Below are 14,716 nucleotides of genomic sequence, written 5' to 3'. Positions count from 1 at the left end.
GGCTTGATTGACAGGTTGCATCACAGAGCAGCTGTAATCAGTGTCAATCAGTGTCACCTGGGACCGTCTCTGTGGTGATAAGCTCACCTGTGGAGGAACAGCTTCTCCTTCACAGTCTGAAGACTCCTCCATCTGGGAGGTCTGCTGCTTCAGCATGAACGCTGCTCCGCTCTTCTTTGGGTGAGTTGCTCCTAGTTTCTTCTGGCTGTAGGAACATGGCCTGACCTGAACCCTGAATGTGTCTGCTGTGTGTTCTCAGACTGGTCCTGCTCTGCTGTGGCTTCATGGAGGGAACGAGAGGAGACCAGCTGGACGGTGAGTGGCTCTTCAGATGCCTCGCTGCTTCTTTCTTTCTTGGAGGTGCTGCATGTGTTTCCTGTCTTTCTCAGCAGGTTCTGTTTGGTCCGAGTGTCGGGATCGATACCTGTGGATCCGTGTGGCCTCGACACAGACGCCCCTCTTTGAGGCCGTCGGTTAGTTCATCTTGACGCCTGCTGTTTGAGAGGGTTTTTACACTTTCATTTGTTTTAAATGTCTCATCTGCAACATCCCTTCTGTAGATGGAGATGAAGTTCACTCTATCAATGAGCAGCTTGCCTCGCGCTGCGGCTACACCATCAGCACCTTAAAGACGGACCGCTTCACCACCTTCAGGGCCTCGTACTACTCCTGCTTCACCGATAACCAGGTGACTCCACAGCCTCCGAGCCACTCCCAGGTGTTTTAATTGGATGAGAATGAGATCAAATCCTATTTAGGTAGAAACAACCTTTCATTAACTGTATTTGGCCTTCAATCAATTTTTGGCAGGTAAAAAGACCCATTTTCAGGGTAGAGATCAGAACCGATAACCAGGTGACTCCACAGCCTCCGAGCCGCTCCCAGGTGTTTTAATTGGCGATGTGCTGTGTCCACCCAGGCCCCAGTTATAATGATCCCTGAATTTTTCCTTTAAAGGACAATGAGGCTCCTTTTAAGAAATGAGACTCTCTAGCGCCACCCTTCACCACGACGGCCGTCGGGGGTACTGCAGCCAACAGCGAAGCCGGAACGGGAGAACGTGCATGCAGCGTCATGTGACGTCCCATCCGCAGGACAGCGCAGGAAATTCGGGCCCACAATTGCAGCACATTTTGCAGCACACAGCCTGTTCAAGGCAACGGAGAGATACACTAGAGGGCTCATTCTTTTGGGTTTGGAACGCTCCATCTGACATTATTACTAGAAAACTTAAAACGTATACGAATTTTTTTCATAAATCCTGCCTCAAGCTCTTTTAAACTGGTGAGTGAGGTTGCGGTTGTGCCTGAAGATAGCTTTGTCATCTCTAGATGACATTGAAAGGTAACGAGGCAAAGCTGGTTCAAGGCCTGGCCCTTCAAAGGTTCTCTGGTCACGTTCTGATGTACAGGCTCAGCTTGATGATTCAGTCCACCAAGCCCTATGACTCTGGTCCACGGTGCGGCTGTTGAAGCCGCTCTGTTGGTCATTGCTGAGGTTCTGATGGGTGCTGCATGCAGGAATAACTTTGAGTTCCCCTCCCCCTCCAGAACGACGAGGCGTTCGTCTTCAAGTTCAACGTGATGGTGAGTGACCGCGGCGGCCGGTGGATCAGTCGCTCCGTTTCTGCAGTCTGTTCCGGTCTTGCTTGGACCCACAGAGAGATCACCTGTGAGGAGAACTACATGGAGGTCAGACCACATTCCACCACCCTCTTCTGTTGGAAACACGCCTGGTCTAAGAGCTGTCGTTGACAGGTGAACGTGAACAGGGAGTCTTCGTGTGGAGGCCAGCGGGGAGAGAGCAAACAGGCGTGGCAGGAGGTCCTCTCTCAGGTAAATCACAGCCAACACTGAGTCAGTCCACTGGTTCCATCGGTGCCTATGTGGGTTTGCTTGTCTTAAGTGGGACCCTGGTAAGATGGTTATTTTAGGCCCATTCATCACCTCTGTTCCTGAGCAGTTCACATGGGGCCACCGTGGAGCCTGTGGACCATCCCATGTTCAGCATGTCTATTCAAGCGTTTGGGCCCTGATTGGTCTGCAGCTCGGTACGAGGACTCATGGCTTGGTTTCTGGTGTTCAGGTTCAGAGGAAGGCCACCTGGACATGGCAGCTGATGTTCCTGCAGAGTGATGGTCGAGCTTCCTCCATGTCCTTCCCTGAAGCCCAGAGGTGGGGCTATAGCCTGATGGCCTCCACCAACAGGGTGGTCCTTCGCTCTCCGTACAGACAGCCGCATGCCGAGGTCACAGCGGTGAGAAACAGCCACAATACTCTCTTGCACATCGGGTCAAACATCCTGTAAAACTGGGCTCCCTTGGGCGTGACGTGGCAGGTCAACAAGTTGTTGCCTTGAGTAGCTTAAGTTGTATATTTATCATACACTGCTGTGACATTGTGCACTGAACTCCCAGAGGGAGTCCCTGGGATAAGTGTTGGAAGTCCTTGGTGGAGGACATGGGCAAATGGCAGAAATTGATGTTTTTTAAAAATAGGTTCTGGACATTCTTCGCTGCTGCAAAAAGAGGAAGCTCAACAGTCAACTCAATTGTATGCAGTTGGGGGGGGTTTAATGTTCTTCTGCTCTAACACTTGGATGTACTTTTAAATCCAGGACTGGGGAACACTTAGCTTTTGGATTCAAATCCACTTCCCCTCAGCAGATTTTTAGTTTGATCATTTTCCACCACCACATGCACTTTGGGCTTTCAATGTTTCAGTCAACTATCTTGAGTTCTAACCTTATGTACCTACAGACTTTATTAAGGACAGTCATTCTGAGGTCTTGCCAAGACCTGACAAAGCCAACACTTTGACTTAAGAGACTCGAAGTTTAGACACTTTAGGAATTCTGAGGTTGAAATGCACAAGCCCAGGCTGGAAGATGAAGCTAAGTCTTATCCTTCAGGTGGATGGTGTTCCTGTGGAGGCTGTCCAGGTGTCTCTGTTCTTCAAGCAGAAGCTGCTGGTGGTGATGATTGACATGTCCATGGCCTGCCCACTCAGTAAGTCCCTGCCACTGGAACCAACAGGAAGCTGGCTGCTGTCTGAAAGTGATCTAAGCATACGTTTGTTTTGGTTCTGTCAGATTCAGGTTCCTTTGATGGCACCCGGCTGCGGTGGGATGTCCCCCAGGTCCTACCCTCTCTAATTGGGGAGGGGGCAGGATTTGAGAGTCAAAACTTCAGCCTGGGGCTCGAGGGAGTGCTGCTGGACAAACCCAGTGTCATCTCCAGAGGACTCAGTATGGTTCAGCAGGGGGGACTGGTCAAGATTGGGGTTCCTTTTGGGGCAGAAGGTGGCTACAGGAAGGTAAAACTTACTCCATGCTATCTTGAGGAATGAGGTTTTGGTAATTGCACTTTAATTTTAAAGACTGAGCTGAAGCTCTACTGTAGTCTTTATTAGTTAACTGGAGGGGCATGGGTCTTGCTCATGGTCTTTTTTTAAGGTTTAAATGCTGGTTGCTCAGGCGAGCCAAGGTCCAAGTATTTTTTTTACTTCAAATGGATTAACCTTGACTTTTTCTATGTAGGGTTTGGTTGTAGAAAACTCGTACAAGGAGGTGTATATGGTCCTCGTGCTGTACGAACACGTCTTCTCTCTGATGTACGAAGACGGCAGCAGCATCAACACCAAACACAGGATGCTGAAAGTACTGGAAACCCCACCGATCTGTCACCCACCCTTCACCATCAACAGTAAGGCTTTCACATCATTAGAGGTCTGACTAAGCATGCCGTTGCATCTAGTTTGACCCTTCCTATTAGGTCTGAGGCTCCTGATCATACGTGCTAATCATGACATCTTCCTGCAGAGACCATCAGTGAGCACCAGGTGTTTAAAGTCTACCTGGGAAACATTCCTACTAATGTCGTCCTGGAGGACGTGAAGATCAACGGGAAGCTGCTGCTGATCTCTGGGAAGCCGCAACCCAGCCTGAGCGTTAGTCCGTTCATTCACGTGAACGGCAGCCGAGCCTACGAACTGAAGCTGCCCTTCGATGATGCTGCTGTGCGCCGGACGGTGAGCGCAGCACCACGTCACATCTGTCGGATCCTGGTTTATGGTAATCCAGCCTGTTTCTGCATAGAGCTCGTGTCACTTCTGTCCGTCTCTCCAACAGAATGTGGGTGGAGGTGTTGTGCAGTTTTCCATCGACATGGAATTTACTTTGCTCCTCATGCCCCAGAGAGAGTCTTATCACCACCACACTCGGATTACAGCAGAAGTATTGAATGTCTGTGAGTACGGTTCTATGTGGACTTATGTGCTGGAGTTGGAAGCCTCTATACATAAAAATCACTTCATGGTCTTCGTGGTGGGCAAATGTAGCATACCAGCCTTAGTCCATGGGCCAGGCCAGATATCAGCACCACTCAAGGTGACAAAACTTGCTTATGATTTTTGAAAATATCCATGTCGGTAGATATTTTGGTATGATAACCTTCCTGAGTGGCAGCTGGATCATAGTTATCAGCTCATGAAGTTCAGAAAATTACATGTTAGATGCTGGTGCATATTCTGGTTTAGACCCATGTACAGGATATCTGTTAATGTTTCACAATATTGTGTTTGGTATCATTTTAAGTATTCATTCAAGCTAAGATGTGAATCTTTCTGACCAACATCGAGGTCGCTGCAGCTCTTTAAACTATAAACAACACACATTTTTACACAATTTTCACCTAAATGATATACTATCTTTTAACCCTGTGTCAACTAGGAACAGAGATACAAAAACTTGAATACTCACAGGACCATAAGGATTCAGGAAATGTATCACATCTTAGCTTGAATGAATGCTTTAAAGGTCCCCTTTAAAATGATACCAAACACAATATTGTGAAACATTAACAGATTTCCTGTACATGAGTCTAAACCAGGATATGCAGCAGCATCTAAAATGTAATTTTCTGAAGGGGGTGGCAACTTCATGAGCTGATAACTCTGATCCAGCTGCCACTCAGGAAGGTTATCATACCATATCATCTACAGACATGGATCTTTTCAAAAATTATAAGCAAGTTTGGTCACCTCGAGTGGTACTGACAAGTGACATTTTGGGCTCTGGCCCATGGACTACCTGTCCTCATCCAAAGAGGGGTGAACCTGTTGTCCTTGTTGCTGCAGTTCCTCCAGAGATCACAGCACAGTGTCTGGAAGGAGGACTCGCCTTCAGTGTGGTCAGACCAGCTCAGAGCTTGTGGGAAGTGGGCATCGACCAGGAGGCTCTGACGCCACAGCTGGTGGCCCAAAGAGGGTACCGCCTCCACAACGACAGTCAAAGAACCACCCTGGAAATCCCCATCTTCTCTGTTGGGTACACTTACGAAGTAAGAATCGTGGCACGGTATCGTCCCCTTGTCTTCAGAAGCAACCTGATCTCAGGTGAACTGTTAAATGTCCGTATTTGCATTTAGATTCATAATCAGAGGAGTTGAAAGTGAAGCTGGTGGCTCACCTTACAATGAGTTGTAAAACTGGTGTCAAATCAAAATGCTGGAGGAGCTGCTAGTGAACACTTGCAACAGGACCCTCTTTCCCTCCACATGTTCTTGGTAGCAAAAATTACTGGTATGTTTAAATGTTAGCTTGTCAGGGAACCTTCCAGACATCTTCTGTTAGTAAAACCGACATTCACTTCAATGTAAATGATTATGCTGTTGCATCTTTAAAGTCCAATGTTGGACATTTTTACATTGTTGGTAGAGAAGCTACAACTGCCTGGTCAGCGTTGACACAACTTTACAAATGCCATGGCCACACCAATCCCCACACTCATGACCAATGACGGTAGGGCGGGGATTGGCACTGGAGTCTTAATGTCACAATCTGGAAGTTTGAATGTTGGAACTTGTGAAGTAAAACAACTCCTGAACCTTCTAAACTGATCCAAACGCTCCATCCTGATGTCTCTAGGAAATCAACCTCTCCAACTTCTACGCAACATTTAAGTTGGTTTTACGAGATTCCAAAACCCTGGAGGTCCAGGCGTCTACATCCAAACGCTGCCTCTTCAGAACTCAGGACATGATAGGTAAGTTGCCGGTCTGCCTGATAAAGCCTTCTTCAGACCAGGCCTCCCAACATGCTGGTACAGCTGCTGATGCAGAAATGAGACTAATGCTGCCCTCGGTCTTCTCAGTATGTTCATCAGATGGGACCATGACAGTGGTGTCCACGCCAACCTCCACCTGGCCCTTGGTGCAACCTGAGAGAACCAGTCTGCTAGACCGCAATTGCAGACCCAGATACACGGATGGAACAAGGGTCCTGTTTGAGTTCAAGCTGAATTCCTGTGGCACCCGAGCCATGGTAAGGTTAAAGTTGTCATCCATGGGGCCTTATTCAAGCCGTCAACCTCGTACCTTTTTGGTCGTAATGTTTACAGTTGTCTAGATGTTCAGAACCATCAACACTCAAACCCAGTACATGTTGGGTAAGCATAAGGTTGCGCTTTGGTGCTCTTTTTCACAGGTTGGGGAGTGGTACGTGGTTTATGAAAATGAAATCCTCCATGACAGACAGCTAATTGCTGACGGACCCAACTTAATCTCCAGAGAACCTCAGTTCAAGTAAGAACTCGGGTCAAGATCTGAATAAGTCCTCCTGGCCGTGTAACAAAGATGCCTCTGACTCTCAACAGGGTGACGGTGAGGTGCTTCTACCCCCTCACTGAGGTCAACAGGGTCTCTGTGGATCGCATCTCAGACACACCAACTCCTGGTTTTGGATCATTCAAAGTCTTTGAGAGCAACGGAGGTGTGTAGGTGGGTCAATGGGTGGTTCTGGTTTCAGTCAAAGGTTTAACAGTCTTCCTTTTCCAGCAGACTCGGAGAAGAAACCCTGTCCTGAGAGCACCAGCACTGTCCCAGCTCAACGCCACTCAAGCACAGCTGCAGTAGGAGCCCTGCCCCCCTCCCCGTTTGAGCTTCAACCCAACCAGGGACCAAGCCATTTCTCAGTACCAGGAGATGCACTTCAGTCCTCTGTCCTTCCTAACCGAGCTGGTTCCCCTGACACTCAAACCCATCAAGTCCCTCAGTAAGTTTCAGTTCATCCCTGTCGGATCACATTGCAGAGGGACCAGAATGTACGAGATAAAATGTAGGAGGGGGGGGGGGGGCCGGGGCCTTGTTGATGACAGCTGCAGACGGGAAAAAACTGTTTTTGTGGCGTGAGGTTTTGGTCCTGATGGACCGCAGCCTCCTGCCAGAGGGAAGAGTCTGAAACAGTTTATGTCCGGGATGGGAGGGGTCTGCTGGTTCTAACTCGCTACCTCTTTACAGGCTGAACACGTTACCAGATGGGAGAATCCAGTGGCTTCGTCTCAAAGGACTACAGCAGAATCTCCATGGACAGAGTGAGGCGACTTCAGAACCAGATAGAAATTTGAAGCCCTTTGAAAGGATTCCTGAGGCTCCAGTCAGTGAGCCGTTGGAAAGCAGGAGGCAGATCATGAACAGTGTAGCTGAAGGTGACTGGGCCTCTGGGCAGGAACAAGACCTGAAACGTATCCTCTCTCTTGGCACGCTGGACCTGAAACGGCTGCATGAGACCAAGCCAGGTTTGAGTCTCCATGGGTTATCAGTTGGGATGGAAATGCCCAATGTGGTGAAGCCGGTTTACCAGCCGCCTGGTGCGTATAAGCCCCCCCAGACGACTCAGGTTAAGCAATTTCTGCAACCACAGGACCACGTCAGGAATGAACTGCTCCAGCCCAGCAAATACCAAACGCATGTCCCTGCTGAGTCCATATACACCACGTTCAAAAATCCTAGCCCTGCCTGGCCAGAGCTACTGCAGGAATCATTCAGCAACAGACTGACAACTGCAGCTGGCCAAGAGCGCCAAAACCTGGAGAGAACCATCCCTGTGGAAAGAAGAAATGTTCAGAGCAGGGTGCAGAACATCAGAGTAAAACCTCCCAGCAAGTTTGCATCTTCAAGCCACCGTCTCAACCAGAAACCTGTTGTTCAACCCGCATACTCTCTAAGCTCAGATTCCCCTAATCTTCAAGAAACACCTGAGCACCAAGGTTCAAGTTCACAACAGGAGAAGCCAGGTGCTGGACAACAAGGTCTTCATGGTGTTCAGATCAACATCACCAAACCAAACTGGGCAGGACACCAGCAGAAACTAGATCCGGCACTGATTGAGACAGAAGGCATCAGACCAGAACTTGTGTCACATCTGAGAGATGCCCTTCATGGTCCAGGTAGGAACTGATCAACCTATGACTCTGGTGGCTTTCTTCCCCAACTAATCACTATCTCCCTATCAGGAATGTCTCAGAGACCAACAGTCAGACCTACTGGTCTGAGACTGCAGATTCAGAACCAGCCAAAACTCCTACAGATCCAAGATTCCATGACCAAAGAGATACCCAGTAGACTGTTCTACCAAAGCTCTGTGCCGCAGACCAACACCAGCCCTGTGGCCTTCAACGTTCAAACTCCTACTGGACAAGTTGGGTCTAGTCAGGTCCAAATGGTTCGGGAAGGCTCAGATTCAGACCTGACGGGCCAAGGCGGGTTGGGCTGTAGTGGAGAAACCAGTCAGCATGGGGCCAGTGTTCACCAAGGCATCCTCAGAGGTACGACACCTGCTCAGGTTGTTTTAGATCATGTAAAAACTGTCGGTTTAAGACACACTTGGTCATTTTAGGGCTTGAATTGGCTCAAGAACATTGGTGTACTAGACCACTGATCAGAACTTGTTTTACCATGCCTGAACTATGTACCCTTGAGATGTCTGCCAGTTCTTGCCAGATTGACTCAGTACCGCCTGTTGGGCTCCCAGTGGTATTGCTTTTGTCCTTTTGAGCACTGACTGTTCTGCTGGAACCACCAGAACCTGATGGGAACAGGCTTGTCTGACTCCTAGTTAACCTTTAACTACAAATACTCTCATTCAAGCCTTGGAAGAAGCAAAAGGGATGGTTTGCATATTGTAGACTCAAATAAACCTAAATTGTAACTTATTTTGTGCAGGCTGGTGAGAAACTGATAGTAAACAACAGAGTTTAACGGCCTTTCTGTCTTGCAGGTAAACAGAACAGCTGAACTCATCCTGGGGTCTGCAGGCTCAGATTCAATAAAGCTTCTTAATCCAGCTCTAGTTGTGGTTCTTATTTCCTGTCCTTCCAAATGGGATGAGCATCTAGTGTCTCAGAGCAGATTCCTTGTCTTCACACTTGGATTTGTCTGGGGGGGTTGTTTCTTTTTTTGGTCCCCACAAAGTGCTACATGAAATGATGTATTAACAACCCCCTGTCCATGCCAGAACCACATGAGTCAAACTCTTGCTAGCTACAGTCACCTGTGGATCCAGGCTAATGTACATTGGGGGAGAGGGGGTTTTCACTGGATGGCGTGGACAACATCAGCAGTAAGATTCTAATGTCAACTTTTTGCTGCTCCTTGGAGGGTTTGGTTACATCTTTAAATTGGGTTGTACTGGTGCACCACTACGGAGGGTACCAGGACCCTGAAGAAAAATACAATCTGAGAAGTCAGAACTCTGACTTAAATTTTTTTTATTCCTTCTCCCTCAATTGTATCGTTGTTCAGTGCTCTGATACACTTCCTTACATCGCCTTTGCATTTTGACGTCTGGGAAACTAACGGTGACAAAATTGGCAAATGCAGCTGAAATGTTTCTCTGCTACAGGATGTGGTTAATTAAAATTGGAGAAAATAAGATTGTAAAGCTTCACACATCTAACCTTAAAACAGGATTTTTCTTAAAGTGCTTTATTTTTAGTATCATATTGCTACACTGGAACAGTTGGTTCAGCTGAAATTGAGGGATGTTCCTGCCATCTGTCATCGTCATCACTTCGTCAGTATCTGTCTTTTTTCCTGAACCTCCTGATACCCTCTTGTCTAAATCCATCACACCATTGTCTTCACTTAGTTGCTGCTCTGTTCCTCCCTCAGTGCCCCCACCCCCACACACCTGAACCCCTAAAATTCTCTTTTCTGATAGGTCAGTAACTTCAGACCGCTGCCCTGAGCTGTAGGAGCGCTCATATCAGCGTAGTCTGCCTTTGACTCGTAAGATGGGCTGTTGGAATTTCTGTGCAGTGACGTTAATGATTTCTCAGCGTGAGAAACGCTGTGGTGTGTAAACACGTTGAAATGCATGTCTCGCCCTCCATGCGTGAGCCAGCTGCGACAATTCTGGACATGACATAGCCCGATTTGACCAGCGTTAACAGGGGTACCGAAGACGCCTTCGGCCGATGGTTCCTTGTTGAAATACAACTTGGTTTAATGTAACTTGATCTTTAAAAATGAAAATATCACCTGTGGGCCATGGAAGCTTATTGAACCAACATGTTTTCCAGCTTGCTCTCATCCACACAGCATGTGGGGGGCATAGGGAAGTATTTTGGGATGATTTTTTTGTTTAAAAAAAAAAATGAATTCCTTATACACTACATTAAGAGGCTTTTCAGCAGAGTAGTAATTTGTTTTAGTATTTTTTTTTTTATAAAGATTTTTTTTGGGCTCTAGTGGCCCTTCATTCAAGGGGTAGAGAGAGAGATCGGGGATGACATGCAGCAAAGGTGCGCAGGCCGGGATTCGAACCTGCGACCACTGCAGGACTGTAGCCTCAGTATATGATATACAGGACTGTCTCAGAAAATTAGAATATTGTGATTTTCTGTAATGCAATTACAAAAATGTCATACATTCTGGATTCATTACAAATCAACTGAAATATTGCAAGCCTTTTATTTTAATATTTCTGATCATGGCTTACAGCTTAAGAAAACTCAAATATCCTATCTCAAAAAAATTGAATATTCTGTAAGCCATAATCAGCAATATTAAAAAAAAAAAAAAGGCTTGCAATATTTCAGTTGATTTGTAATGAATCCAGAATGTATGACTTTTTTTAAATTGCATTACAGAAAATAAAGAACTTTATCACAATATTCAAATTTTCTGAGACAGTCCTGTATCTTTTTAAGAACACTAAAATTAGGGGAGCAATGGGGGGGGGGGGGGCTAGCTCCTGGCTAGCTCCTGGCTACAGGTACCACTGTCTTGTACTGAATAAAATGCTGGTGCTGTGGAGCTGGACGTGTGCGAGGCCGGTGAGACGGGTCACCTGTGGTCCAGGTACAGGGACCCCAGGACACGGTTCTCACCATCAGAAGACACGAACTGTCCCACGGCAGACGACACTCCTCCGCTTCCTTCCACAAACTGGACCTCAGACACGATGATGTTGTCCTCCAGAACCGAGCCGCAGCTGGTGCACACGGCGCTGCCCCGGGCCTGGTCCACGTCGATGTCGGACCCCCCGCAGGTCCCGCACACCCGGGAGCTCATGGTGGGGCTGCTGGTGGGGCTGGTGGGCTCACCTGGGGGGGAGAGGTCACAGGTGTCAGAGCTAAGGTCCGTTGTCATGGCGACACCTCTCCTCACTGGTGACCTGAGCTGAGAGTCTCAAAAAGCAGCTCAAGATGGATTTAACTTGGATGTTAAGCTTTTACAGTCAATTTAACTACTTTTTAGAAGTCGATTGTTTAAATGTTAAAGGTACTTTGTTTAAACTCCAGACTTTTAATTAAATCTTTTTTTTAATTTATAACCGCCTCATTAATGCAGGGACTGCTTTTACTGATTTATATTAATTATTCCACTTTATCAATACCCTCAGCTTAAAATGTAGCCGTTTATGGGTTTAATTGTTCAGTTTTCTCTCAGGAGGTATCTGGAGAGGCAGTATCCTTCTTTCCTGCTGTTGTGGTAGAAGTTGTTAGGATTTTATGAAATTGTTTAAAAGTTTGAAGGGTTTTTCTATAAGATTGTACACTGGTGGTTTTTCTCTATTTGCAGGGCCAACTCGGGTTTTATGACCACGCTGTTAAATAGTGTTTCTTTAGGTGAAGACAATGAAGAGAAACATATGTTTTAACACTGATGGGTCTCATCCGATATCTGGGTGGACATCTTAAGTAGGAAGCAATAGACGGGGACATACGGCTGAAGGTCTGATGTTTGGCAGATGGGGTTCACGTACAAACACCTCCCTTTTTAGTATAAATACGACTGGATCCATGCCCACCGTGTGCATTTCTCTCCTACCTTTGTGGTTTGAGAGAGGTTTACCTCTGGCGGGAAAACATTGTGGATGATATAATAAAGCTTGATTCTGTTCCCTGGATTTCTTAGGGGACACCAGACAAATGAACACGCAGATCTTTCAAATCTTTCTTGTTCCTGTGTGAACTCTGTAAACGTTTTAGCCGGCAGGTAAACGCATCACCAGAGGTGTATAGTACGTTTTTTTCAAGCAGGACTTTTACTTCACTGCATTTAAAGGTTAAAAAATATACTTTTACTTCATTACTTTGACATTTGCCACCTCGTCACTCGTTACAAATTAACATAATCAAAGAATTCTATTTTGCAAGAAAGAGTTTATTTTTGGTGTTTGGTGGTTTTCTATACCACATTTCAAAAAACATGGGAAGGATAATTTTTGGTTGTGTTGCTTCTTTTCATGCGTACAATAAAATACTTGTACTTTACTTTTGATACTTGAGTATATTTTTTCACAAGATACTTTTGATACTTAAGTACATTTAATGTGAGCTACTTTAAGACTTTTACTCAAGTCATTTTCTTACACTGATACAAATATTGTGCTTGATCTACTTAAAAAAAATAAGTCAACTACTTAATTTTTTGTATGCAAATAATACATTTTGCAATTGTGTTAAGTTTACTTTATTTATCAAAATTAAGTTGACTTTATTTACCAAAATTAAGTTGACTTTACTTGCAAATTAACTTTGTACATACTAAAAATGTAGTCGTTTATACAAAGACTAGTCTTTCTTGATCTACATAAAAATCTCATGCGAAAAAGTTGCCTTAATTTTTTTAAAGTAGATCAAGCAAGATATTTTTTACTGTGGTGTTCTACTTAAACAAATAAAGCATGTGTCTTCTAAACGTTGGTCAATCTGCCCAAGATCATTGCTTGTTGTTTGTGTGTAAATGAAAAGATTTCCTGGGATTACATAAATACTGCTGGTTAAGGAAAACATGCACAATGTCTTGTTTTTTGAACAAATTCAGATTAAGTTCAAAACTAGATGTATTCATGTAAAGCAACAAACTTCATTTTTAATTGTTAATATCACAGATTTAAATATGTTATATTTACATGCGCTTAGATTTATTTTTTTCAGTGTATGGGTGACTTTAAATTTTAGCAAAGTCTTTTTCAGTTATGGTATTTCTACTTTTACTTAGTTACTTTTTTCAAGTACTTTATGCACAGTGGTGCACACAAGCCGGGACTCCAGGGCTAGTCTATTGCATGTTTTAGATGTTTCCCTGTCTTCAACACACCTGATTCTAATCAATGGTCGTCATCAACATGTCATCAAGGTTTACACAACTCTGTTGGTGACACAGCCTTGTCTATCAGGGTTGTGTTGAGACAGGGAAAAATCTAAAACCTGCAGTAGACTGGCCCTCGAGTCCCGGCTTGTGTGCACCACTGTTTATGCACCTCTGCAAATACAGGACTGTCTCAGAAAATTAGAATATTGTGATAAAGTTCTTTATTTTCGGTAATGCCTTTTATTATTTTAATATTTCTGATTATGGCTTACAAATTAAGATTAAGATTCCCAGAATATTCAAATTTTTTGAGATAGGATATTTGAGTTTTCTTAAACTGTAAGCCATGATCAGCAATATTAAAATAATAAAAGGCTTGCAATATTTCAGTTGATTTGTAATGAATCCAGAATGTATGACATTTTTGCATTACAGAAAATAAAGGACTTTATCACAATATTCTAAGTTTCTGAGACAGTCCTGTAATGTGAGCTACTTTAAGACTTTTACTCAAGTCATTTTCTTATGGGTGACTTTAACTTTTACCAAAGTTTTTTTCAGTTATGGTATTTCTACTTTTACTTAGTTACTTTTTTCCAGTACTTTACTCTGCAGGTACAGGCTCGGACCACGTGACCCGCCTCCACTCACCTGTTCAGGGGTCTGCTTGTCTCTCAGGACGCAGTAAAAGGTCCAGGTTCGAGGACCAGGTTTCGGACCCAGGCCCAACTGCAGCAGGGACCGGGACCGGGAACGGGGCTCGAACCCGCAGCCTCGGGACCGGGGACCGGAACCGGACCCGCTCCTCCACCGACACGGCTCTCAGCTCCTGTTCAGGGCGGGAACAAGTCAACCCGGGTCCTCCTGCAGGACCGGGTACTGGACCAGGTACTGGACCCGCAGCTGGGGACCAGACCAGAACCAGAACTGCAGACCAGGACCAGTCAGAGTCCAGTTATATCACCAGAACCTCGCAGGAACCTCCATGTTTACACTAAACTCCAGCTGCACATGCACCACCAGCATCATCTGGTGATCACTTATTGATCAGAAAGGGTTCTGATCAGGTTCTGATCAGCCGGGTCCCGGTTTGTTTTCCAGCCCGGGCGCTCTAAAGTGACGCAGGTCCACCTGCCACTCCCGGGGGGGTCGAACCAGCGAGGGGGGGGGGTTAACGGGCCGGAACCGAGCACTGACACGCTCTAACGCCCCCGTTTCTGTCACAAGTACTTTGAAATACTTATTAGTTCTTATTAGTGGAGTATGTGGAGCTGGGCTGGGTTCTAGAGGGCCGGTACCGGTACCAGTCCCCCCCCCTAAACCCGGCCCAGTGGTCTC

General features: G+C 45.8%; 1 protein-coding gene across 1 annotated transcript in view; it reads right to left on the bottom strand.

Annotated features, from left to right (window-relative positions):
* Positions 1 to 14,484, bottom strand: part of brf1b (BRF1 RNA polymerase III transcription initiation factor subunit b) — a 50,313-nt gene extending 35,829 nt beyond the window's left edge. The window contains exons 1-2 of the mRNA XM_061746877.1: positions 14,030 to 14,484; positions 11,167 to 11,382 (exon numbers count right to left, since the gene is read on the bottom strand). Coding sequence (XP_061602861.1) covers positions 11,167 to 11,350 — 184 coding nt within the window. The 5' untranslated portion in view covers positions 11,351 to 11,382; positions 14,030 to 14,484. The remainder of the gene's footprint in view (positions 1 to 11,166; positions 11,383 to 14,029) is intronic.
* Between the last annotated feature and the right edge of the window lie 232 nt (positions 14,485 to 14,716).

The sequence above is a fragment of the Cololabis saira genome, chromosome 18 (genome assembly GCF_033807715.1).
Source record: "Cololabis saira isolate AMF1-May2022 chromosome 18, fColSai1.1, whole genome shotgun sequence".
Lineage (NCBI taxonomy): Eukaryota > Metazoa > Chordata > Actinopteri > Beloniformes > Belonidae > Cololabis > Cololabis saira.
Note: the sequence above shows the minus strand (reverse complement) of the source record. Positions and strands in the feature narration are given on the sequence as shown.